Raw genomic sequence first — 23988 nt, 5'->3', positions numbered from 1 at the left:
AAATCTTATTACTTTCAACATTAGAACAAAGCTGTCATTAGGTTAACATTTAAACAAATAACAAAGACATGTATAGCAGACAAATAAAATGACTTCCCAAGTAGGTATAGCTGCCTGTGAGCGGCTCTAATATGCAGAGAGCTATCTCAGTGACTCTAGACATTTTTGACCCTGAACCCCTCCACGAGTCATTAATGAGGTACTAACCTATTGTTTGCACAACAGCAACCTGACATATGGGCATCCTGGAGAACTGCATAAGAGATAACTATACTATACTATATTACTATATGTAATATTTGCTACAACCCAACACAGGATCATAGCAAATGTTGTCCACAAAGAATATTGTAGACTAATGTGGAGGATAGCACGATCAGTAAGAACTCCCACAAAGCGTCCTTTTTATTACAAATATTGAAATAAAAATTGACTTTTCAGTCATTTTACAAGTCTGCATGAATACATTCCAGACATATAATATACAGACTTTTGTAAGGCAAGAGAATAAAGCTGGGGACTGATCTGAATTAGAAATTTGTGAACAGCCAAGAAAGCCTGAACAAAAATGTCATCTCAAAAGCAAAATAAATAATTATCATAGGAAAAGCGTAATCACTATGAGAGGCAGATTAGGTTCCAGGTCCTGTAAGGGTTACATTTACACATTACTTAGAATGAATGCATTTACTGTTTTACCGGGTATATTTTATTCTAAATCCACATTTATTATGTCTACATGGTGGATTCTAACATGACATCATCTTATAGGTGTTTCATGGGCATGTAAAGAGGATATCCCACTGAGTGAATATTATAGAAGAAACAAGAAACAATGTCAATCCATTCACCCCTTGACCTTTTAGGTCTAGTAGAATTGGCCAGTAAATAAAGGTATACGTATATGTTCCTGAGCACTGAGAAAAAATAATGTTTTTTTGCTCTGCTACAACGGCCTGAACCACCTAGGTATTTCTTGTCCAATTGCTGAGAATTTGAAAGCCATAGTAAGTGCAACCTAATGCCAAAGAGGGTCTGAATATGTTCTATACTTAGCTCTTATGTGTAAACAGAATGAGAAAAAAACTAAAGGAGAGAAAGTGGTCATGCAACATGTAAACCAAAAGTTTGCAAGGTGTGCTCATTTTTGTATTAGATTCCACGTTTGTTGAAGAATTTTCCATTCCATAAAAAAGATCTAGTAATACATACAGAAAGAGCAAGTAATTCTATTTGATTTATTAGTAATGTTTGTCATACCTAGAATAATCCTGGCAAATGTCTTCTCATTTCCATTCTCATCACAATAAATCAGGTGGACACTGGCAGATGAGGAGACAGGCCGCCCTATGTTTGCTCCGCTAATAAGCTCTCGAACACTCTTTACTCTTAAATTATATGCCTTCTCACCCATCACAAAACTTAGCGCATCCATCAAATTTGATTTTCCTTAAAAATATATATAAAGAAAACAAATTGTAAAATGATGTATTGTCTGCATAGGAATTGTGCTCCTAAGAACCAGCACTTCTACATGCAGCAGTTCATCAATGTTGTTCCTGATGGGTCATTTGTAGGAAGAACTAAAAAGTTTTTTGTTATATCTGCTGCAAGTTTTTGGAGCTTAAAGTGACAACAAGCAAAGACTGATTGGTCACATGGAAAAAAAAAGCCCTATGACATCCGAACTTAACAACTCAAGGAACCTACAAAGCACATGTGCTAAAAACAGCGCACTGTAATGCACTATAGTGCAATGTTCTTATCTAGCATGTCTAGATCTAGCATTCTTATGTAGCATATTAAATAAACAATTAATTTGAATGGGCTTTACTAATCCAACACATGGTAATGAATGTGCTTTATTGCAACGCAGCAACTGATAAATGTGAAAGAGGTGCCTACCGCCGACAAATATACGGTAAGTATTAAACACACCAATGCTGTCACAGAGAGGCAAGAAATCTGTGGTGGGGTATCTGCGTAGATCAAGATAGAGAGCTAGCGAAAGGTTGGTGTGTAAACTTGTTCTCTAAAGTTAGAATCACTAGTTGGGAGGTCATTTATTCATTTTGAAGCTTGTACTTGATTTGTTGTCAAATACAATCTATAAAAAATGTTTTCCTGTAATATTACTAAAAGGCAGAGTTTAGATTGAATGTATGTCAACTGCACAGTTAACTACTCCTGGGCACCTATTGACAACAATTAGGGGTGCAGGAGAATCCAGTAGCATTTAATAGGTGTTTACTAAAGCAGCTGAAGTCTATGGAAGTGGTGCCAGCATCTGACTAGCAGAAAATTGTGCATGAAAACCCACACTGCAACCTGAAAAAAAAAGTTATTTCAACCTCTTTTATTACTTATTAATGATAACAGGGATGTGAGGCATCTTACAAAAACGTAAGAGAGGGTCATCGCTCACAACTGGAATTTTTAGGATGCACATACTGTAGTTGATTACACTTTAGTGTAATTCTGTAATCTGCCACTAGATGGCGCCAATAACTATAAAGTACAACTGTAGGTAACTAATGAATGGTCTCTGCTTTATACTGACAAGAGGACAGTGATCCCCCAAACAAAAGTTTTAGGGCATGTTCTGCTCTTGTCTTATCTTTTAAAATGTAGGTCAGAAAGCACAAAGTACAAATGGGGTAAAATGCAGCAGCTTTAAAAAGTGGCACACAACATAAACATCTGCTTCAGATGATGTAAAACATTTGATGAAGCAGATGTTTCTGTAAAATGCATCAATTCACATCCAAATTCCTCATCCTTTCCGCCCAACATATAAAGAAACTTTCAATTAAATTTGTTATAAATATTTAAAAAATAATGAAGCTTCGCTCAGCCCACTGGGCCACATGCACTATTTGCCATAATGCACGTTGCCGCCTCTGCTTGGTTCCTTTGCCACTTTCTAATGTCAAATTTCCCTTCACTTCCTGTTCTGTAGATTCCAGAGGAACAAGATATTTTTCTATGTGAGAAAAAATTTCCCTGTGGAAAGATTTCTCCTTTTTACAGGTATTCCAGGTACAATTATTTTAATACATGCAATTAGGACAGATGTTTGTCTTAACATAATCTTTGGCAGCATGGTATCAGTGACTGTATCAAATCCTTGCTGTGGGTTATTCACAAACAAAGCAAAAAAAAAAATCTTTATGGAGCCTACACATTTATTAACTTCTGGAGCAAGCTGTGCTTTCATATGCAATAGAAACAGCTGCAGAATTTGTCTTGGTCATTAGTGTTACAAGAGGCTGCAGAAAGAGCTCACCCCCTAAGATCACCAACAACCTCAGCTGTGTTTAGCAAAGGATTTCTTAAGCTGCGTACACACTTGCAATTTTTGTCGTTGGAAAGGATCTTTCACGATCCTTTCCAACGACAAGGGACTGCACGATGCATGAACGATGCTGTACATACAGCACCGTTCATGCTCTATGGAGAGGGGAGGGGGAGAGCGACGGAGCGGCACCCTGCTGCGCGCTCTCCCCCTTCCTTCATTAGGATCGGCTGTCGTCCATCGTCCGTGGATCCAGCAGGTCGGTCGTCCGGACGATGGACGACACCGACTGTACACACGGCAGATTTTCGCCCGATAATTGGCCGATGCCGATTATCGGGCAATAAAAATCTGACATGTGTACGGGGCTTTCCACAAGTCATGTAAACTGCCCCCCTTCAAGCCTCTGTCCTGCCCACAAGCGAGCAGGGAAGCCCCATTCATATCTAGTTGTCTTTATGTCAAATGTCCTTAACTCAGGGACTACCTGTACTTGTTCTGGAGGCAAATCAAAATTTTAGATTTACCTGTACTTTTATCCCGGAAACATAGGAGATCAGGACATAGAGGCGGGTCACCCACAGCTAAATAATAATTAATAATAAATATTAAACTAAACTGACATCCTATACTATCATGAGACCTCAGGAGAGGTTATGACAGGATGCTCGGTATCCCCATGGATCTTATAGGGGTTTATGTCTCCCCAAAGCAAGACAACCAGCGTCTGACAAGTGAATTAATTTTTTATTAGATTGCAAGCTCTTCGGGTCAGTGTCCTCTCCTCCCATGTCACTGTCTGTATCTGTCACCCCTATTAAATGTACTACGCTACATAATATGTTGGCGCTATATAAATCCTGTTTCATAGTACTTTCACACAGCAATGAATCAGACCGTACAGGAGATGACCAGTCATTAGGTCTCATGTAAGGTCTTCATGTAATATTTATGACAATTGTTCAGTTTTTAGAAGCAGGATGTTTCAGCAAATCCTCAATCTGACCCACAAGGGGCTAACCATGGTTACTTCGGACATTAGTGACGTGACATTTGCTGGGGGAAGGGTTACACCATGTTGGGACTTTCTGGTACCATGTGTAGGTCACTTTGCAGTAGCACAGGCCTGTCATGGCCACTTGTCAGGGGAGAAGGAACCTTTACCTGAACCATTAGGGCCAATGATACAATTGAAGCTTTTGAAGGGCCCTATAACCTGACGGCCTCTCCACGATTTAAAGTCCTGCAGGACGAGGTGACTGAGATAGCCCATGTCCCCCGGTCAGCAATTCGCAGCAAACCTAAAGTACTTTCCCGCCAAGCTCTCTCGCTGACCTCACTCTTCTCACAGAGAAATCTCGCGGGAATTGGCCTGATGCGCGCCGTCCTGGATGAAGAGCCAGCGCGGTGACGTCGCACGTTCTCCCCACCCATTCACTGTTGCCGAGCAACTTCTGGATGTTTAATCTCCATGGAAACGTGATGCTAAGGGAACAGGGAAACATGGAGAAGCTGGATCTGCCTGTGGATCTGAAGGAGGCCGCCGTGCTAGAGAGGAGAAGGGATGCCGAGCTGCAGAGGCAGAGCCGGGTTTTTAATGCCAGAGTCAGGACCATCGGGGTGAGGCTGTTTGGTTGGCTGGAAGGGGGGTACAGCTGGTACATACAGAGGGCATAGAGGGTGGTAATGATTATAGTTGCCATATTCTCTGTAGCTTTGCCTCTAAAGTATCCCTACAACTCATAATCTATATATGGGATTTAAGGGGTTGAAGCAATTTTAGCCTAAAGTGGAAATTATCTCTGTGACACTTATCCGCACTCCCTCACTGGGCGCCGCCATCTTTCTTTCTTCTTGGCCCAGCAATGATCTTCAGCCATTATGAATGGCCGTCTCCCGGTGATATTATTCTTGTGAAGGCGCTTGGGGGTTCATGCATTGGAAGCAAGGAATGTCAGGTTTTCATGGCAGCCAAACCGGAAGCTGCACTTATGCAGATTAACATTTCACATATTTATGGCCCAATCGGTGCCATTGCCGGTCCTTTTCTGCTATATCCACCTGCTTGGCTTTCACTATTTTTTATGCAACTCCAGAAGTATTTTTAGTGTTCAACTTCACTGCTCCCACCCCATAAAAGTTACATAAAAGCCAAGGTGGGTGTAAAGCATAGAGGAGGACGGTGGAGGAGCTGGGTCAGCACAGATAAATTAGAACAAGCGAGGAAGTAGCTGTGATAGGTAATTGATTCTCTTTGGAGTGGTCGCCTTTTTTAGCATGTTCAAAGATTCATTGTAAGCAAAGATCTTTTCTATTAAAGCTTTATATTAAGGAATTTATTCTGTGCAGAACATCTGTCTAAATTCCATGGCAGGGTTCCATCATCTTTTCTCTCTTTGATCTTTGGTCATCTTGATTGGCAAATGCAAGGGAAGCTTGAATTTCCGGGTCTCCCTGGTCATTTAAAGCTGACGCTGCACATGCCAAGCTCAGCTTTGATGCCGAATACCCAGAACCATCAGGCAGGTAAGACACATTATCATAGGAGGGACATCGCCTGTCACTTAATGACCTGCCTGATCATGCAAACCTAAATACAGTTAATGCATTTTTGCTGCATTGTTTTAAATTAGTGATGGAGTCACTTTAAATTTTGTATAGAGTGGGGTGATTGCCTCTCGCTTCCTGTAACACATCCATACATCTTGATTGGAGTGCGTAGAGATTCCCCATCACTTCCTGTTCTTATATGAAACGTACAGCAGTGCTTAAAGCAGAACTTTCACAAAATCCACTTGCCTTTACTTGTGAAAAGCCCACAATCTATCCACAAACTGAGCACATCAAGTCCCATGCTATCTCCGCGTTACTGTTCATTCCGGCGCTGGCTTTTCTATCCAGCATCGCCATTTTCTTTCTTCCGGGTTCTTCTTCATGTCACCCACTGCTTGCACTGCACAGGCACAAGATTGCATGATGTGTCCTTCTCCAAATGTAAAAAAAAGTTCTGATATCACTGCACATGTGTAAGATTGAGCACATTAGAGCAAAGCCCCTGATAGCACATACCACAGTCTCCAGGGATAAGTGATGCAATATCCCAGGAGGCTGTGGATTTCCCATTCAGTCTTTACCACAGCAGAAGGGAAGGGGCCCTCCACAAAAAAGTTCCCCAAAAAATTTTTTTCCATGACCCTTTTTTATATGTTATAAAAATCCATGATAGGTCAGCTTTAAGGACTCAGATGACATAAATGCTGTTTTCCTGGCTGCACATGAGGAGTCCACCCTGTACATGCTGCTCACTGATCCCTTGAAACTGGGCTCCATCATGTGCACCGGCTCGGAGCATTACTATACAAAAGGCTAGGCTCTGATCTACAGCAAGAAAACTGAATGGTAATGTGGCCGGTAAATTCACATTTTCATGGCTCAAAAACCTTTTTTCTACTTGCTGGTTATTTCCGTCTTCACTATAACAATTGCAGCAGAAAATCATCAGAACATTAAATAAATGCAGGGCATATGAAACAGTATTTCTGCAAAATAAGAAAATTGATTGTAGACAGCAGAGGGAACAAGAGAGCTGTATTCTATTCCTGAGAACAGGATGGCCTGGGTGAACAACTGACTTGCAGGTAGCACAAAAGAAGTCCCATTACTTGATCCCAAGTATATTAAAATTAATATTACACAGTATTTATATAGCGCCATCATATTACACAGCACTGTACAAAGTCCATAGTTGTGTCACTAACTGTCCTTCATGGAGCTCACAATCTAATGTCCTTACCATAATCATATGTCATTAACGTAGTCTAAGGTCAGTTTTTTTTAGGGAGAAGCCAATTAACTTCACTGCATGTTTTTGGGATGTGGGAGGAAACCCATGCAGACACAGGGAGAACCTGCAAACTTCATGCAGATAATGTCCCAGCTGGGAATCAAACCTGGGACCCAGCGCTGCAAAGGCCAGAGTGCTAACCCCTCAGCCACTTGGTTCTTTACTCCAAATATCATATTACTCCTTTAGTAGGGTTCTATGGAGGTGCAACACATGTGTGATCACAGGATAGTGACACACTAACTAATAGCTTGGGCCCAACAAAACTTTTACTTCGAATCAGATAAATCCCAGGTGCATTTAAAGATTTAAAGCCTTATAGTTTTCTTTAAAAAGCAACCACAACTCAAGTAGAACCACTTTGGTTTGAGCCGTGTAGAGAAACCACTTTGGTTTGAGCCATTCAAATAGACAGTGTTTTTGGAAACTAGCATCCTATAAACTTCCATTAGCTTTGTTTCTTTTTTTTTTTTACTTTTTCTGCAGTTCTTCTATTGGCCCTGATTTTTCAAAGCTGTACAAGGGTGGAGAAGATACATTTTCATTAGTGAAACTGGATGATCCAGCAAACCCAGAATGAATATATTTAAAGTAATTTTCTATTTGTTTGCAAATGTTCTGAATCCTTGACCAGATCCATTCCAGGTTTGCTGGATCACCCAGCTTCACTGATGAAAGTGTAGCCCCTCCAGCCTTGGAGAGCTTTAATAAAATAGGCCCATTGAGTTCTATTTGTCAGTGCTAAAGTTAGATATGTAAAAGCACAGACATACCACTGCTTTATATTAGGACTCCAGGGCTCGGAACACTTTTTCACAATGTATTTAAATTATTTACCCTGAAAGTTCAGTTGTGCTTTAGGCATAAAAAAATGGTGCTCCTCTGTAATGGACTATATAAAAACAGGATTACACTGCAGCACCGAATTAAGTCATTTGCTCTCTTAAGGACCTAATGAAGTTGTAATTAATCTAATGTTCAATGAAATTCACTGCCTAAGACATTGCCACCTACTTTAAAAGAGAAAATTGACACAACCAGAGATGATGTCTCTGCTCACCGAGACACTCCACCCGTATCCACCTCTTCCACCTGAAAATAATCTCTGGCCTCCCTCAGCCTTGTTACTGTTGATGAAGTCTTCTTTCTTCTCCCATCATCTCCATCTACTACCTGTCTGCTTGACCCAATTCCCTCTGATCTACTCCGTGCCTATTGCTCCACGCTGGCCCCTGCCCTAACCGAACAATTTAACCTCCCCATTTCTACTGGTAAATACCCCTCGGCTTTCAAACATGCCATAATTTTCCCTGTCCTCAATAAACCCTCACTGGACCCCTCCCCACCCTCTAACTACCGTCCTATCTCCCTTCTCCAATGTCTCCAAACTTCTTAAATGCCTTGTCTACAAAGGACTCACCCATTACCTGAGCACCAACTCTCTCCTTGACCCCCTCCAGTGTGGCTTTCGAGCTGCCCATTCCACTGAAACAGCCCTTAGTAAAGTGGCCAATGACCTCATCCGAGCTAAGTCTCAAGAAAACTTTTCCCTGCTCTTTCTCCTTGATCTTTCCTCTGCTTTTGACACTGTTGATCATCCCCTTCTAATACAAATCATTCACTCCATTAGTATCATTGACACTGCTCTCTCTTGGTTTGCTTCCTATCTATCTTACTGCTCCTTTCAAGTTTCTTTCACTGGTAACTCCTCCTCACCCACTCTCCTCCCTGTTGGTTTTTCACCAAGGTTCAGTCTTTGGACCGGTCCTTTTTTCTCTGTACACCTCCTCTCTCGGTAGTCTCATATCCTCCTTTGGCATACAGTACCATCTGTATGCTGATGACACTCAAATCTATCTGTTCACCCCTGACCTGTCTCCCTCAGTCCTGGATAAGGTCTCATGCTGCCTGTCAGCCATCTCATCATGGATGTCTGACTGATTCCTTAAACTCAACCCCGATAAAACAGAACTCATCATCATCCCCCCCTCAAAATCTAAATCTCCCCCTGACATACATCTAACTGTTAACAACACTGTTATTCGGCCCTCCCCTCAGGCACGTTGTCTTGGTGTCACCTTTGACTCTGCCGGTGTCACCTTTGACTCTGCCCTCTCATTTACCCCCCATATTCAGAACATTTCCAGGTCCTGTCACTTTCACTTACGCAACATCTCCAAAATCTGCCCCTACCTGTCCCCTGAGACCACCAAACTCCTTGTACATGCTTTTATCATCTCTTGTCCAGACTACTGTAACCTCCTCCTCTCTGGTATTCCAATAACCCGACTCTCTCCTCTACAATCTATTATGAATGCTGCAGCCAGACTTATCCATCCTTCCCATCACTCCTCTTCTGCTGCATCTCTTTGTATTTCTCTTCATTGGCTTCCATTTCACCTTAGAATCAAATTCAAGCTCCTGTGCTTTCCCTTCAAATCCCTCCACAGTTCTTGTCCCACTTACATTTCTGACGTGGTAGAAAAATACTCCCCTAGCCGCTCTCTCCGCTCCTCCAATGACCTAATAATGACTTCCTCACTCATAACCTCATCACACGCACGGCTCCAAGACTTTTCATGAGTCTCTGGAATGGTCTTCCTCATCCTATTGGGTTTTCTCCTACTTTTTGCTCATTTAAAAGTGCACTGAAAACCCATTTTTTCAAACTTGCCTACCCGTCTTCTTCTGTCTCCTAAACCCTTACTACTTCCCACCACTACATATCTTCCATCTTATTGTGTGTTAATTCCCCCACCTCCTAGATTGTAAGTTCTTCGGGGCAGGGTTCTCTCCTGTGACTGTCTGTATTTGTCATTTGCAACCCCTATTTAATGTACAGCACTGCGTAATATGTTGGCGCTATATAAATCCTGAATATTAATAATAATAATATTAATAATAATAAGGCAAACAGAACAAAGCTTCTGATAATAATAAAAATTGTATTTTGATCATGTTCATTGTCATATGTCAGGTTATTATGGGTTTGTAAGGTTCTATATCTTTCTAGTATATAACATTTTTTTCCTTCAATGTTCTATAGGTTGATAAAAATGCCTTGGAAATCCAAATGCGTGATAAAAAAAGCCAGGAAGAGATAGAAAATAAGAGGCAGGAGGCATTTGGTAAGTTAAAAAAGATTTCTTGTGGGATAGGTAGGTAGGTAGGTTTAAGTTGCTTCTGTTTTTAACACTTCACAATTGTAAGATAGGAAGTTTTATAATTCCACTCAGTGTTCTGCAGCATTTAGACCAACCAGGAGCATTCCTCACAACCTTAAAAGCCCAATAATACCCCATGGATCCATTTTCCTCCTTTTTCAGTACTCAGTTACTAGTATTCTGATATCTGTTCTTAGTGCTCACAGGCCAGAGAAGCAGGGCACTCAATAGAGATACCTAAAAGTACCTTACAAAATGACAGCTTCCATCACATCCTGTATTATCTTTCTCCTAATAATTCATATAGCAATAAGCTGATAGGCAGAACTCTTTTTTACTGGTATTAAATTGTGCACTTTGGGCCAGATCTGAATCTACCGTATTTTTCGGCCTATAAGACGCTCCGGCCTATAAGACGCACCCACTTTTCCCCCCCAGTTTTGGGGAAGAAAAAGTGCGTCTTATACGCCGAAAAATACGGTAAGTCTAATTTGGTTTATTATTTATTAAAACAATATTAATGATGATTGTCTTCATTCACTTCTACTTCCTGCCCCTTCTGTTTTAAAGTAATTGAACTCTTCCTTCCTAGATTTATATTAACCGTATCCTGCAGCAGGCTGCAATGTTTATATCCTATTTGGAGACAGTGGGAATGATCACATGTCTCATGATCGACATCCTAATGGGAAACATTGCGATGGTGGGGTTACCATTAGTATTAGAAGGAAAAAACAAGTGTGTTAGTCGGGAAAAATAAATTAGAATTAATAGTGGTAAAAAAATACATTAATATTGGTGGGAAAAAAGTTAGCATTAGTAGGAAAAATAAAACAGTATTCATGGAAAAAAATATTATTAGTAATAAAAAAGAAAAAGTTGGTGGAGGTTGGTGGGTGGAACATTAGTATTATTAGAAAAAACTGTTTCAGTTAGAAAAAAAGCCACCAAATCTAAGGACTGGAAAACTGTAAAATTTTTGCTCATGGGTTTACATACTTTATTCCAGATGCATGTTACTTTGTACAGTTTGTAAACTGCATGCACAGTATGGGTATCACATGGTTTAATGCAGGCTAAGTGGGAACTCAGATTTGTAACTTCCAAAAAAAAATAATGTCTGTAAAATAAGTAAAAAATAATAATGGCTGAATCAATATTTTTACTTTTAGATGCACAGATGGTGCAGAATGACAAGATCACCTGCTTATTAGATGAGCGACAAAAGGAGGACATCCAAAACCTGAACAAAGCCATCAATGAGTTTAGACTCTGCTTCCAGAAGAAAGAAGACCATAGAGAGTTTGATCTATATGATCCACAGGCCTTAAAGAAGGATCTGCCAGCACGAGTGTCTGATAATGATCCTCGTTGCAGTGTTTCTGGGGTGCAGAAACTCATGGGAGAAGATTTAACAGAAAGTAACAGAAGAAAAGAGCAGCAAGAGCAGCTGAGAGAATGGTCCCTCCAGCAACAGAGAGAGCTGCAGAAAGCATTGGAAGACAAGAAGTTTGCTGGTAAAATGTAGTTTTAATGAGAAGAATAATTGTGATTTTGAAATTGTCTTTAAATTATGACTTATTGTGTAATACTTGCTTTTACCTTTATTAAAGCTCAACTGTAGCTTTATAACAATTGTTAACAAAATTAATCTCTGCAGTAAGTAAAAAAACAGATAATCATTATGTGATCCATCCCTGATGCTCTTCCAGGTTTCATGATAAGGGCATATTATTTATTAGCAAATGTTTTCAATCCTGGACTAGATCCATTTCAGGTTTTTTGGATCACCCAGCTTCACTGATAAAATCGTATTCTCTACAGTCTTGGAGAGCTTTATTAAATCAGGACCATAGACACTAAACACTAAAAGCTTGGCCTAAATTAGCTTGGTCTGAAAAGCCTCTTCTGATTGCAGGCACGCTGTAATTCTCATGGCAGGCTTTGCATTTTTAGGCTTATGGGGCCTTAAAGCACAACTAAAATATTAAAAAAAATGCTGGCAGATCCTTTATTGCAAATGGGACAGATGATGTCCCTTCTTTAATAAAAGAAAATTGGAATTTTTTAACATACATTTACCCAGTGTACGCCGCCATCTTCGCCCAGTTTTCTTCTGAGGTCAGTTTCTTCGGCCATTTTAATTAGTCAAAAAGGAATGATGTAACTGCTGCTCATATGCCCACAAGTTAATTAATTCCCAGAACCAGGGTATTCATTATGGTCCTGCACGCCCAGAAGGGGCAGATGAACCCCAAACACATATGGAAGGGGGGAAGCATGATTGATACCTAATGTGTTTGTAGAAGTGATCGGACCACTTATACAAGAAAGCCAGCATGTCACAGTAAAAATGTAAACTAATACATGCCATTACATATTTTTATTAAATAATACAAACAATACACACAAACTCAATACAACTGTAAATGTTTTTTGATACAAAACATGACATTCATTTTAGTAATTAGGTATCCAAAAAAGCATATAAATTTACAGGCCTATGAAATGGCGATTCCCAAATTTGTCCATATATGATGCGTTTATAGTTCATATATCAGTTCCCTTAACTGTAAATAATGGCTCTGATAAAGGGGACTGTTGAGCCCCTGAAATACATTTTGTTCTGATATTTTGCACACCTTTCTGGCTAGCATTTCATGCTTTTTTCTTTCAAATACTTCACTTTAGTTTCCAGCTACAGACACTCTGAATAGTTAGAAAAATGAATGAGAGCTGCCTCTCTTTTAGTAAGTAAATCGACTAATTGACATCCAGCACTTGGGTTCCGCCATCCTAACAATAGTTTTTGTGAAAGCAGGAAAGCTTGGAAGTAACGGGGGTTTGCAGGATATTTCATTGCACTTATCTTGTCGATCTAACCAGGAATACATTAAGCTGCGTACACACGGCAAATTTTTCTCGCCCGATAATCGGTATCGGCCAATTATCAGGCGAAAATCTGCCGTGTGTACAGTCGGTCGTCGTCCATCGTCCGACGACCGTCCTGGCGGATCCATGGACGATGGACGACGACCGATCCTAATGAAAGGGAAGGGGAGAGCGCGCAGCAGGGTGCCGCTCCGTCGCTCTCCCCCTCCCCTCTCCATAGAGCATGAACGGTGCTGTATGTACAGCATCGTTCATGCATCGTGCAGTCTTTTCTCGTTGGAAAGGATCGTGAAAGATCCTTTCCAACGAGAAAAATTGCAGGTGTGTAGGCAGCTTTAGGCTCATAACTTTTTTTGTTATCTCAAGCATTTATTGCTTGTTAATTGTTATTAGCCTTATTTGTTCACCTCTGTATACTACAGAACATCTCTTCTTTATGTCATAAAGATAAGATGTGGGATGTGAAGATAAGATGAAGGGAAGATGTTCTTTATCCTAACATACTTCTTGTCCCAGGGTAACAACACTGCTTCTCTATAGATACAGTTTAATTAGACAGATGTCACTGTAGAACAAAAAGTGTAATGCTGCCAGTAACATCAAGCGATTAAAAAAGAAAACGATTGCAGACACCAAAACAAAAAAAAAGGACTGATAAACTAAAATTTTTGCTCATGGGTTTAGATACTTTATTCCAGATACTTGTTACTTCAAAAAGTTTGTAAACTCCATGCACAGTCCAGGTATCACATGGTTTAATGCAGGCTGGGTGAGAATTTAGATTTGTAACTTCCATTTTGTCTGTGTGACACAGATTAATCTGAATTGTTTCCTGCTCCTTGCAGATGATCTCTATGACAAATATAGGATTGAGCTTGACAAGAAGGCAATGGAATTACAAATAATGGAAGAAAAGGCCAGACGAGATATTTGTAGTTTTACAAAAGAATTCAACAAAGCCCAGGTAATTATCACAAAGCAAATAAGAAATAAAAACAATCTGTCCCCCAATAACATTTGGAAGTTCACTGCCAGTATACATAAGGCATCGGAAGCTTTGTTCTGTTTGCCTTATTATTATTATTATTATTATTAATAATAATAATAATAATCAGGATTTATATAGCGCCAACCTATTATACAGCACTGTACAATAAATAGGGGTTTCAAATGACAGACGAATACAGACAGTGACATGGAGTATAAACAAAATTGGGAAGACATTGCCCTGGGAATAATCGAGGTTTACAGATACATATCTATCAGCCTTTTTGGGAAAACTTTTCTCTGTAGCAGAGTTCCCACCAATGATTTTATTTCACACTTTTCTTTGAAAACTTTGTCCTGTAACAAAGCTATGGGAGCCTGCATCAAAAGAAGTTCAATTTGTTGACTTTTTACTTTTGTTGACCTAACAGGGTCATTCCAAGGGTAAGTCTACAGGAACTCTTTTTTTTAACGCTTGTAATTGCCCGTACCACCTTTGAATGCATTTATGAGTGCATTTAAAGGTGTTTTTAAGCAGGTGTTTAGAAGACTGAAAAAACTAAAAACGTCCATATATACATTCATGGGCATTTATAAGCCTTTTTAGGCGTTTTACAGCATGCATTTAAAAGTCAAATATAAAAATGAATGGTTAATGAAAGTGTTTATAAATGCCTGAAAATGCTTCTAAGTGTTTTTAAACGCTTGTAAATGCCCCCTATTGATTTCAGTGGAAGCATTTATAAGCGTTTATAGGCGTTTACAAGCATTTAAAACATTTAAAATGCAGTAAGGAACTTTCTTTTTAACACTCAGTAATGTCCTGCCCAAAAATGCTCTCCTGTGGACTAGCACATTGGAATGAATGGGCATTTAAATGCTTGAGAAAGAGTCCTTGTAGGCTTACCCTAATTGCTCAATCTAAGGAGTCATCTCTCTCTTGTGCTTATTCTGATTAAAATTATTTATTATGCTGCCTGCCATAGTTATCATAAGGTGTAAAAAAAGGAATGTCAAAAACAACGAATTAATTAGACTTTGGGATGCAAATTGTCATCTTTTATTAACAGGAGATAACCAAAGGAGAATGCTTATGACAAAAAAGTGAAATGTCCTGGCTTCCACTGTCAGAAAGGCAGTGAAATAACTGCAATTCATTCCCTTCAATCATGTCTGTACAAACTATATTTGGATAATCTCATCTAAAATGCCATCAGCAGAAAAAAAGTTATTTAAATAACAGCTAGCAGATAGCCTATTTTCTTTCTCTAAAATCCAATAAAACAATTGTCTGGAATTCCAATGTCTGTTCTGGTTTCCCTGCTGTACTTTATAAGATCAGGGTGTCAGATGGCAGACAATTCATGATGCTTCACTAAATAGTTGGCACACTTTATTTTCTGCGTACGGTAAATTGTCATTCTGATGTTTAAAAGGCTTTGGAATTACACAACCCAATGTGGAAATGCAGGCGAGATCAAAATGCCCTGTATTTTGGACCTTTTTGAGATCAAGTAACTGATTTATAATTAAAGAGTACTACAATTATGTCTGATGAGTCAACTTTAAACAAAAGGTTTCCAGAGTCCTAGACTGTCTCCTGAGCATTGAAATCACCCCTCCTTCTCATAGCTACTCTGTTCTGCTGGTCCTCATAAACTTTAAATGTTTCAGCATGCCAATTATCAGCCCTGATAGCTACAGTTGCAAAATCCTGCTTTGCTTTTTGCTTTTTCATTGAAACATTTGATAGCTATTCATCTGTACTGCTAATGATTACTATTATGATCCAGTGATGTGAGGCACATCCAATTACTATAATGTGTAGAACTTGTATGTCAAGTAAAATAGTTTACTTTTCCATCTTGAAGAATTCTTCTCAGCACTACTGAAACAGTCCAAAATGATTTCAGAAGACTGCAACTCTTGTGAAAATGTATTTCCTTGTAAAACTAAATTCTTGTATATATGTGTCTGGATACCATATGGAAAGCTTTAAAAAAAAAACTTTAATTAGAGAAATATTAAAGATGACATTGCTGATTTCCTTCTGTAAAAAAACTAGTTCCCCAGCTCATGTACAGGAAGTTGGGGGAAATCTCTCTAATCAACCAACATTTTCCCATTCAATCCAAAACTCAAAACATAGGTATATATATATATATATATATATATATATATATATAATACCTATAGTTTGTTCTGGATAATTCAACAGTGAGGTTTTCTGTCTTTCACAAACAATTGTTAATGTTACAATTAATGTTGTCCAACATCCCAGTGTACTTGGTAATGAAGTAAATGCAGCTTTTCTAGCAATAATGTGTTTGCATATTATTGGTTGCTGATTCTTTGCAAGCAATTGTGAGCAGAAAGAAATATATCTCTGAAGGTTGTTCTTTTTCTGATTAACAATTTAGGTCTCATTCAAACTATGTATGTATGTACAGTGCTCACTGTCTGATATGCAGGTACATTAGATAATATACAGAAAGCAATGCCTGATGTTCCCATTAAATGCGTTGTAGTGCAGCATGTTGCTACAATGAGCTGCCTAATGCATTTCTGTCCAGTTCTGTGCACCACCAATTCAATTTAATGAATGGGGTCACCATTGCAATGGACAGCAGCTCAGGTGGCTGTATATTGTCACGTGTTGTAGCACAGACATCACATGTTCTTCAATGTAAACATCGCCCTTTTCACATAAATCAAGCCTCTGTCTTTTATTGCAATCATCATTATCTGCATACTTTGCAAGTATTGGCTAACAAGTCTTTGCAAAGCAGCGACAGAAAATTGTCAGTAGGTCGATCTGGTCAAGAACTGTTTGTAGATTTGGCCCCCAGGAACTAAGCTCAAGTTCTGTAATATTATGAAATGTAAATACTGCTCAGTTTTGCATTTGCATTTATTTAGTACAGGGTTTGCATTCACTAACCATATAGTCATATAATGTATGCAGTAAAAATCAGCTTTAAAATAGTTCATCTTGCTGAAAATTACACTTTTCAAAAGCAGTAAACAGTGGACATCTGTTTTTTTTTCAGTTTTTACAATTTTAGGTCGATCCTATGTAGTTATTTTTTGTTTTCATCTAGGCAGAAGAATCAATTGAAAGAAGAAAATTAGAAAAGCAGCAGCAAGAAGAGGATAATTCCGTTGAAATCTCCAACCTCGTAGAAGGAGATCTCCTTTCTGAAAATCCAGCCCAGGCAATAAGTGCATTTGGCCCACACCGTGTAGTCCCTGATCGCTGGAAAGGAATGCATCCAGAACAGCTGGAGGAAATTAATAAAATCCAGCAGCAACAGATACAGGAAAAGATGGTACAGGCTTAATATCTGTATTTACTTGTATTTGTATTGTATTGTATTTGTATTGTAAGTGTGTCTTGCACTGGTATGACATTTATTCATTTAGATTGGATCCAAAATAGAGAGTGATGCCATCTTAAAGATGGGCTCTGATACCCCAAAAAAACTTAAACAGACTTTAAATAGATGACACTGTGGAGTTATTGTTTAAAAAACAATTGGCTAAAGACAAAGAGACCACTAGTGATTACAGGCCCGGAGTGTTGACTTTTTCATCTTGGATTGGCATGTTAATTAAATGTTTTCTTTGACAGAGACTAAAGGAAGAAGAGAGACAAAGACAGGTGGAATGGGACCGCAGGAGGGTACAAGAAGCTCGTGCCATGGTGCTTCTTGAAAGACAACAGAAACGCCAGGAGAAAGAACTGCGCAAAGTACAGGATCACATTAACCAGCAGCTGGCACAGGCCCACAAAGCCCAGTAAGTAACACCACCAACCTGAACTGACTGGACGTAGTGTACATATCAGTAGGGCCAAGAACACACCTTTAGTCCATTACACTATATTGAACAAAGTTTGTAAACATCACATCTACCTGTAGGGTCAAAAGTATGTAGAGACCACACCAAGTATTGAGTTGAAATGTTTCTAGTACAGGCAACATACAAAAACATTTTATGTAATTGTGCATGGCCAACCCTATGGCAACTGTTTGCGGAAGGTCCTTTTTTTTTTTATTTCCAGCGTGATTGTGACCTTGTGCACAAAACCAGCTCCATAAAGATAAAGCTTCATGAGTGTGTAATTAAGAAACTAAATGGCTGCAGTCATGACCTAAACCACATTAAACAACTCTTGAATGAACTGAAAATGTATTGCAAGCTATATCTTCTCATTAAACAGAAGTAATTTACTTCACAAATGCTCTTTTGACTGAATGGCCACAAATTTACTCAAATTTACTTTAAACAGAGAAGGCCCTCCTAGACAAACGTTCCCCTATAAAGTGTAGGTATTATCCATCTTGCACACTCTAGCTGTTATTGAGGAGATATTACATATTACACATTGCAGCAAAATGCAGCCTGACCAATACATCCTTATGAAGGTTGTACAGGAATTGGATATCTACCTTTTTGACAATGGAAATTATATTGTAAGAAACACATAAGCCTTTTACAATAATGAACATCTTAGGCTATGTACACACGTGCAATAATTGTAGTTGAAAAGTATCTTACACAATCCTTTCCAACGACAAGCGACTGCACAATGCAAGAAAGAGTGCTGTACATACAGCGCCATTCAGCTCTATAGAGAGGGGAGAAAGGAGAATGACAGAGCGACACCCTGCTGCGCTCTCTCTTCTTTACTTTCATTACGATCGTTCCTCATCAGTGGGTCTGTCCTTTTCCTAAGTCCTTAGTAATACACTTTTTCTGTTCATGTTTAAACCACACAATAAAAAAATTACTTTGTTTAAAAGACCAAAAAACTCCCTCCTTGTTCCTTATTGCCCAATAATAATAACTATCTTTCTCTCTCCTTTTTAACAGGAAAAACTACTTCAACAAAGAGGTCTTCACTAACACCCCAACAGATGCTTATTTTGGCCAGTTCAACACAACTAGTCGATGAGGGTAGATTTAATTGTTGATTATAAAAGCATGATGAGTTAATTACCCAACATTATGACAGTCATTGTCATGCAACAGGAGCATTTCTACTGTAATATCTGTCTTTTAACTTCAGCATGAGAAATTGTCCAATAATAAAGATGTGTGCTTGGTGTGGGTCCATCTGTATATATAGTATTTGTGCTAAACATCTGTTTTTCTCATCTTCTGTTACATATGCAAACCAACTGCTGCAAATATTTCTACCACATGTAAGAAATGATATTTTCAAGAACATTGAGCTTACAAGTTCATACTTTTCATGTGTAATGAGAACATGCAGTGTAATCCCAAGCACTAGAGGGTTGTCTGTCTTGTTCATTAAAAGTGTCATATATGACATGTGGTGTGTGCTATGTTGAAGGGTTAGCTAAGGTACAGTGGGGAACAGGGTCCAAATCCACTAAAACCAGGCCAGCTAAGATAACAGATACTGTAGTTCGGGAAAGTGTCAGCTCCAAAAAGGGCAGAGGTGCAAAATATAAGCATTCTACCAGGTCACCACATCATCATTCTTCGGGGATTGATGAACAGACAATAATGGATTTAGAGACAAGAAGGGGGATTGATCGAGAAAGCATAGTCAGAAACGGGTACTAGTTGGTAAGCATAGAGACAACAACACAAATGTACAGGGTTTGATATCACAGGCACATGTGGTTTACAGGATCAGTAGAGTCAGTGGAGGTCTGGAGAGCAAGGGGTCTAAGAGCAGATAAAACAAAGAAGGATAGGAATCACAGGGGAACTTAACACTGGCTCAGCTATTCCATTTTGGTAGTCCTTTAATGGCTGGATCAAACAGAAAAGCTGTCTCTTAATTTGTTGCTGCACTGCTAAAGTTACGCAATTTAGGTAGGTAAACTGAAGTATAGTGTGAAGGTGGATAAGGAAAATTAAAAGGAATAAGTAAAGACTAACGTGTTTGAATAGTGAAGTGAGGTTTAAAAGTTTCATAGTTTATTTCTGACCATATACATTTTATTATGAGTACCTTACAGTTCAAAAAAGTGAGTTACTTAAGACATCACAAAGTGTAGGCATCGAGTATTTATTGTTTTAAAAGAACATCCATGTGGGCAGAGGAGCAACATGATGTAGTATCAATACCCACTATACAGCAGAAATGATGCATAGACATATACAAATACACATACAAATCCTGCGAGGAAGAGGAGCAGAATGAAGAGGATGGTGTACACACAGTTAAGGACTGCCAAGTCTTTATGAAACTTTTTCTCAATCAGAGCCATTGTGATTGAAATCTTCAGCTGCCCTGTAATTTAAAAGTTTAATATCTTTAGATATCAAAATACAGTTATATATACCACAGATATAACATTACACTGTATTGCATTTCAGATAAATTTCTCATTTTGTAGTTTTGATTCTGACCGTAAACTCAAGTCCAGTGCATCCTCATAACCTATATATTTCACTATTGCATATAATGACCGCAAGAAATAACTTCTCCATCTACATTATTGAGATTTGTGAGGCTTATGTGCTAAAGAATCAGGGCAATACAATATCCTATATAAAATGTACATAAAAAAGATCAAGCTTTGCTTCACAGAGAACTGACTGAAAGGAAACATGTACTGAGAGACATACTGTAAGCTATCATTGCTCTTTTTAGGGAGTTTTGCTGCAATCAGAAAACTTTAACTTTAAGCAGACAGCCAAGCACCTAATGTAAGAAAATTCCACATTCTAAAATTAGGATCTGTATTGCTCACTTAGCTTTATAAAGAAAAAAAAATGAAATGTCCAGGTGTGTTATAGCCTGGAGGTAAGAGTCACTTGATTGTTTGTAAAACGTTGAACTCATAGGACAGCCTTTTGCTGTTAGTCCACAGTGTATTCTATGTTAGGCGATCCACAGCATAGATTAAGGAGATCAGACAATACAGTCTCAAGAGACAGCCACAGGAACCACATTATAGTCAACTGCACTCTGCTGCTGATTATAAATGTCATGGTGCCAATATAGTAAACGTTGTGAAGCACCTTGGGGTAATGGCATTAAAAAAAGTCTAATGCACAAAGGCTGCAAATTATACTTTTCTACTCTCTATTTTTACAACTCAGCTCTGTTGTGATTCTTGTGTTCTAGAATGCCAGAATACTCACAGGTGGTTGTTTTTGTCTCTGTGGCTTGCAGATTTTTGTCAGCATTCCATGTTCTTCTCACAAATCATCCCATTCTCTCTGGCCAGCAATCAGCAGGGGCTAATCACAGTGAGGTCACATGACAACTAGCAGGGCTCAGGTCTTTCATCCTTTGCGGGAAATTACACTCTGTACAGGATTACAGACATATTTCAGATAAAAACTAGGTCAGTAAATATCTTAATGCTGTTAGGATTTATTTAAGCCCCTTTACCAGAATAAATTATCATGCCCATGCACTAAGGAAAGGAACAGTGACCCAATGGGTCTGATTTATTACAGCTCTCCAAGGCTGGATAGGATACACTTTCGTTAGTAAAACTGGGTGATCTAGCAAACCTGGAATGGATCTGGTCCAGGATTCAAAACATTTGCTAGAAAATAGAAAATGACTTTGAGCAAATCCAATCCAGGTTTGCTGGACTCAGACTCGGCTTGGGAGCTAGATATGGCCTTTTGCTTCTTTTTAATTGGCCCTTTACCTCCAACTGACACAATAACAATGGACCCCAATGCTTTCAGACACAAATGATGGGGCAAAATTCTTCCCATTTGGACTAATGATGGTACACAATTTCTTTCACTGACTTCAGGTACAGTTCTTCCCACAAGACACTATTCCTCGTAATGACACAATGATTTCTCCCAGTCATGCCAACCATGGGTTCCTTCTCTCACTGAAACCAACTGTGGTCAATTGGAGTCCCTAAATACTTTAAATATCATCCAGAGTCTAAATTCAGTCTATGGTAGAGAATACAGTCAACAAGTGCCATTGTTCTATATTATTCTAAAAGATTCTAGACTTGTATCTAATATAGTACATGAATATTTGATATAATACTAAAATAAAGGGATGGGATAAATATGGTTCTATTCAAAAGAAAACACTATAGTCATCCAAAGACTTATTCATCAGCACAGTAATATTAACAGACATTCTTGAAAAATAAGCATGCTTTTGTTTAAGTAGTTATCTATGGCTGGGAGTATCAGTCTTCTAGGATGGAGGGGGAATGCCTTATCTCATTTGTTTAATCTGAATAATCTATGCACTATAGGTCCCTGTGCACCAATTCTGCACACAGCATACAATCAAAGATAGGTCAAAGAAATAAACACCTCATTAAACCTATGCCCCACATATTTCCCTTCCTAATGATGGGGCACTATTCTTTCCCCTGAAACTAATAATAGACACCAATGAAAGGTACTATCCCATCCAATGGTACCAATGATGTGGCAATATTCCTCCTCCAATTGACTACAGATACTGGAAAGTCTGATGGCAGGGTATTTTTTGCTCCAATTGGCTATGGTCTGGGCCCCATAAAATCTGAATGACAAAATTGGCGCTTTGCTGAGAAAATTTGAAGTCTCAGGAGATTTATGGTGAGATTTTACTTTTCTGCTCACTATTCTCGTGGTTTGGGGAGGAAGTTTACCTGAGGAACTGGACTTTATACATTATTAATATTATTGGTATTATTAATAATAATATTAATAAACAGGATTTATTTAACACCAACATATTACACTGCTCTGTACATTAAATAGGGGCTGCCAATGACAGACAAATACAGACAGTGACAAAGTAGTAGAAGACCCTGCCCCAAAGAGCTTACAATCTAGGAGGGTACATCTACTTGTTTCTGCCTCATTCATTCTGTGAATCTTGACTTCTTCTACTTCTACTACTACTACTACTCTACTGCTTCTTGAGTTTCTTTCTCAAGTTATTATATCATTAGTCATCAGAGAACAGGTCTGATATAGTAAAGCTATACTACTTTACTGAGAGGGTCACCCCCATACAAATACACAATGCAAGGTATGGAAAGTCAGTAAAAGGGAAAATAACAGCTGAAGGGGGCCAACAGGCAATGTGAGTGACTGGTCCTTTGACTGCTTGCCTTTGTTTTGCCACATCTTCTACAGTACAGGTCTACTATCCCATCAGGGAAGTGGGCGGGCTGTGTCTCTGGACACAACCCACCCATCGCAGGCTCAGATCTGCGATGGGAGAGTGGGCGGGGTTATATTATGATGATGTCATTATGGGGGAGGTTTCTCCCCCTTTGATCCACACCCGGCTCCCCCTGCATGCGCAGTCAGTAGCCAGTAATTTTAGTGGTCCACAGGACCAAAAAGGTTAGCGACCACTGGTCTATACCATCAATAAAAAAATGTTGTCTATAAATATTAGTATAGTTACTTTTTTATTAACCTTTGATTATTCACCAATGCTAAGATCCTTATCACATTACCATATTATAAAACATCAGTTTCAAATGTATAAATGATAACAATAAAAAAAAACTATTTCTAGTTTCCCTTTAAAGTTGTACTCCAGTCCTACATTTAGACTTGAACAGTTGTCACTACCCCTATAAATTATATTTTTCCAATGTTCTTCCAATGATGAAGCTTCTGCATCAGATATAGGGGTTACCTAGAACAGTCTGAGTACAAATTCAGAAAAAACAGAAAAGCCTTTTGTGAAAATCTTGATGGCAGAGGGAGGAACCAAGAAACGCAATATATAGGCAGACTAAACTTCAAGAATAACCAAAAAAAATATTCAGTAAAATTGATAAAATACTGTTATTTTCTAGTATTTATATAGCACTTTCTAAAGT

General features: G+C 38.8%; 2 protein-coding genes across 2 annotated transcripts in view; one reads left to right on the top strand and one right to left on the bottom strand.

Annotated features, from left to right (window-relative positions):
* SMC1B (structural maintenance of chromosomes 1B) overlaps positions 1–4616 on the bottom strand; it is a 36754-nt gene extending 32138 nt beyond the window's left edge. The window contains exons 1-2 of the mRNA XM_072400275.1: positions 4460–4616; positions 1261–1449 (exon numbers count right to left, since the gene is read on the bottom strand). Of these exons, the coding sequence (XP_072256376.1) occupies positions 1261–1449; positions 4460–4568 (298 nt within the window). The 5' untranslated portion in view covers positions 4569–4616. The remainder of the gene's footprint in view (positions 1–1260; positions 1450–4459) is intronic.
* Positions 4617–4776: 160 nt separating this feature from the next.
* RIBC2 (RIB43A domain with coiled-coils 2) lies at positions 4777–19290 on the top strand. The gene is made up of 7 exons (XM_072403092.1): positions 4777–4915; positions 10186–10267; positions 11476–11820; positions 14041–14159; positions 17284–17511; positions 17814–17980; positions 19058–19290. The coding sequence occupies exons 1-7, from the start codon at positions 4778–4780 to the stop codon at positions 19137–19139; spliced, it is 1161 nt and encodes a 386-aa protein (XP_072259193.1). The 5' UTR covers position 4777; the 3' UTR covers positions 19140–19290.
* The last annotated feature ends 4698 nt before the right edge of the window (positions 19291–23988 follow it).

This window comes from Pyxicephalus adspersus, chromosome 2 (genome assembly GCF_032062135.1).
Source record: "Pyxicephalus adspersus chromosome 2, UCB_Pads_2.0, whole genome shotgun sequence".
Taxonomy (NCBI): domain Eukaryota; kingdom Metazoa; phylum Chordata; class Amphibia; order Anura; family Pyxicephalidae; genus Pyxicephalus; species Pyxicephalus adspersus.
This window is presented reverse-complemented; position numbering and strand designations above follow the sequence as displayed.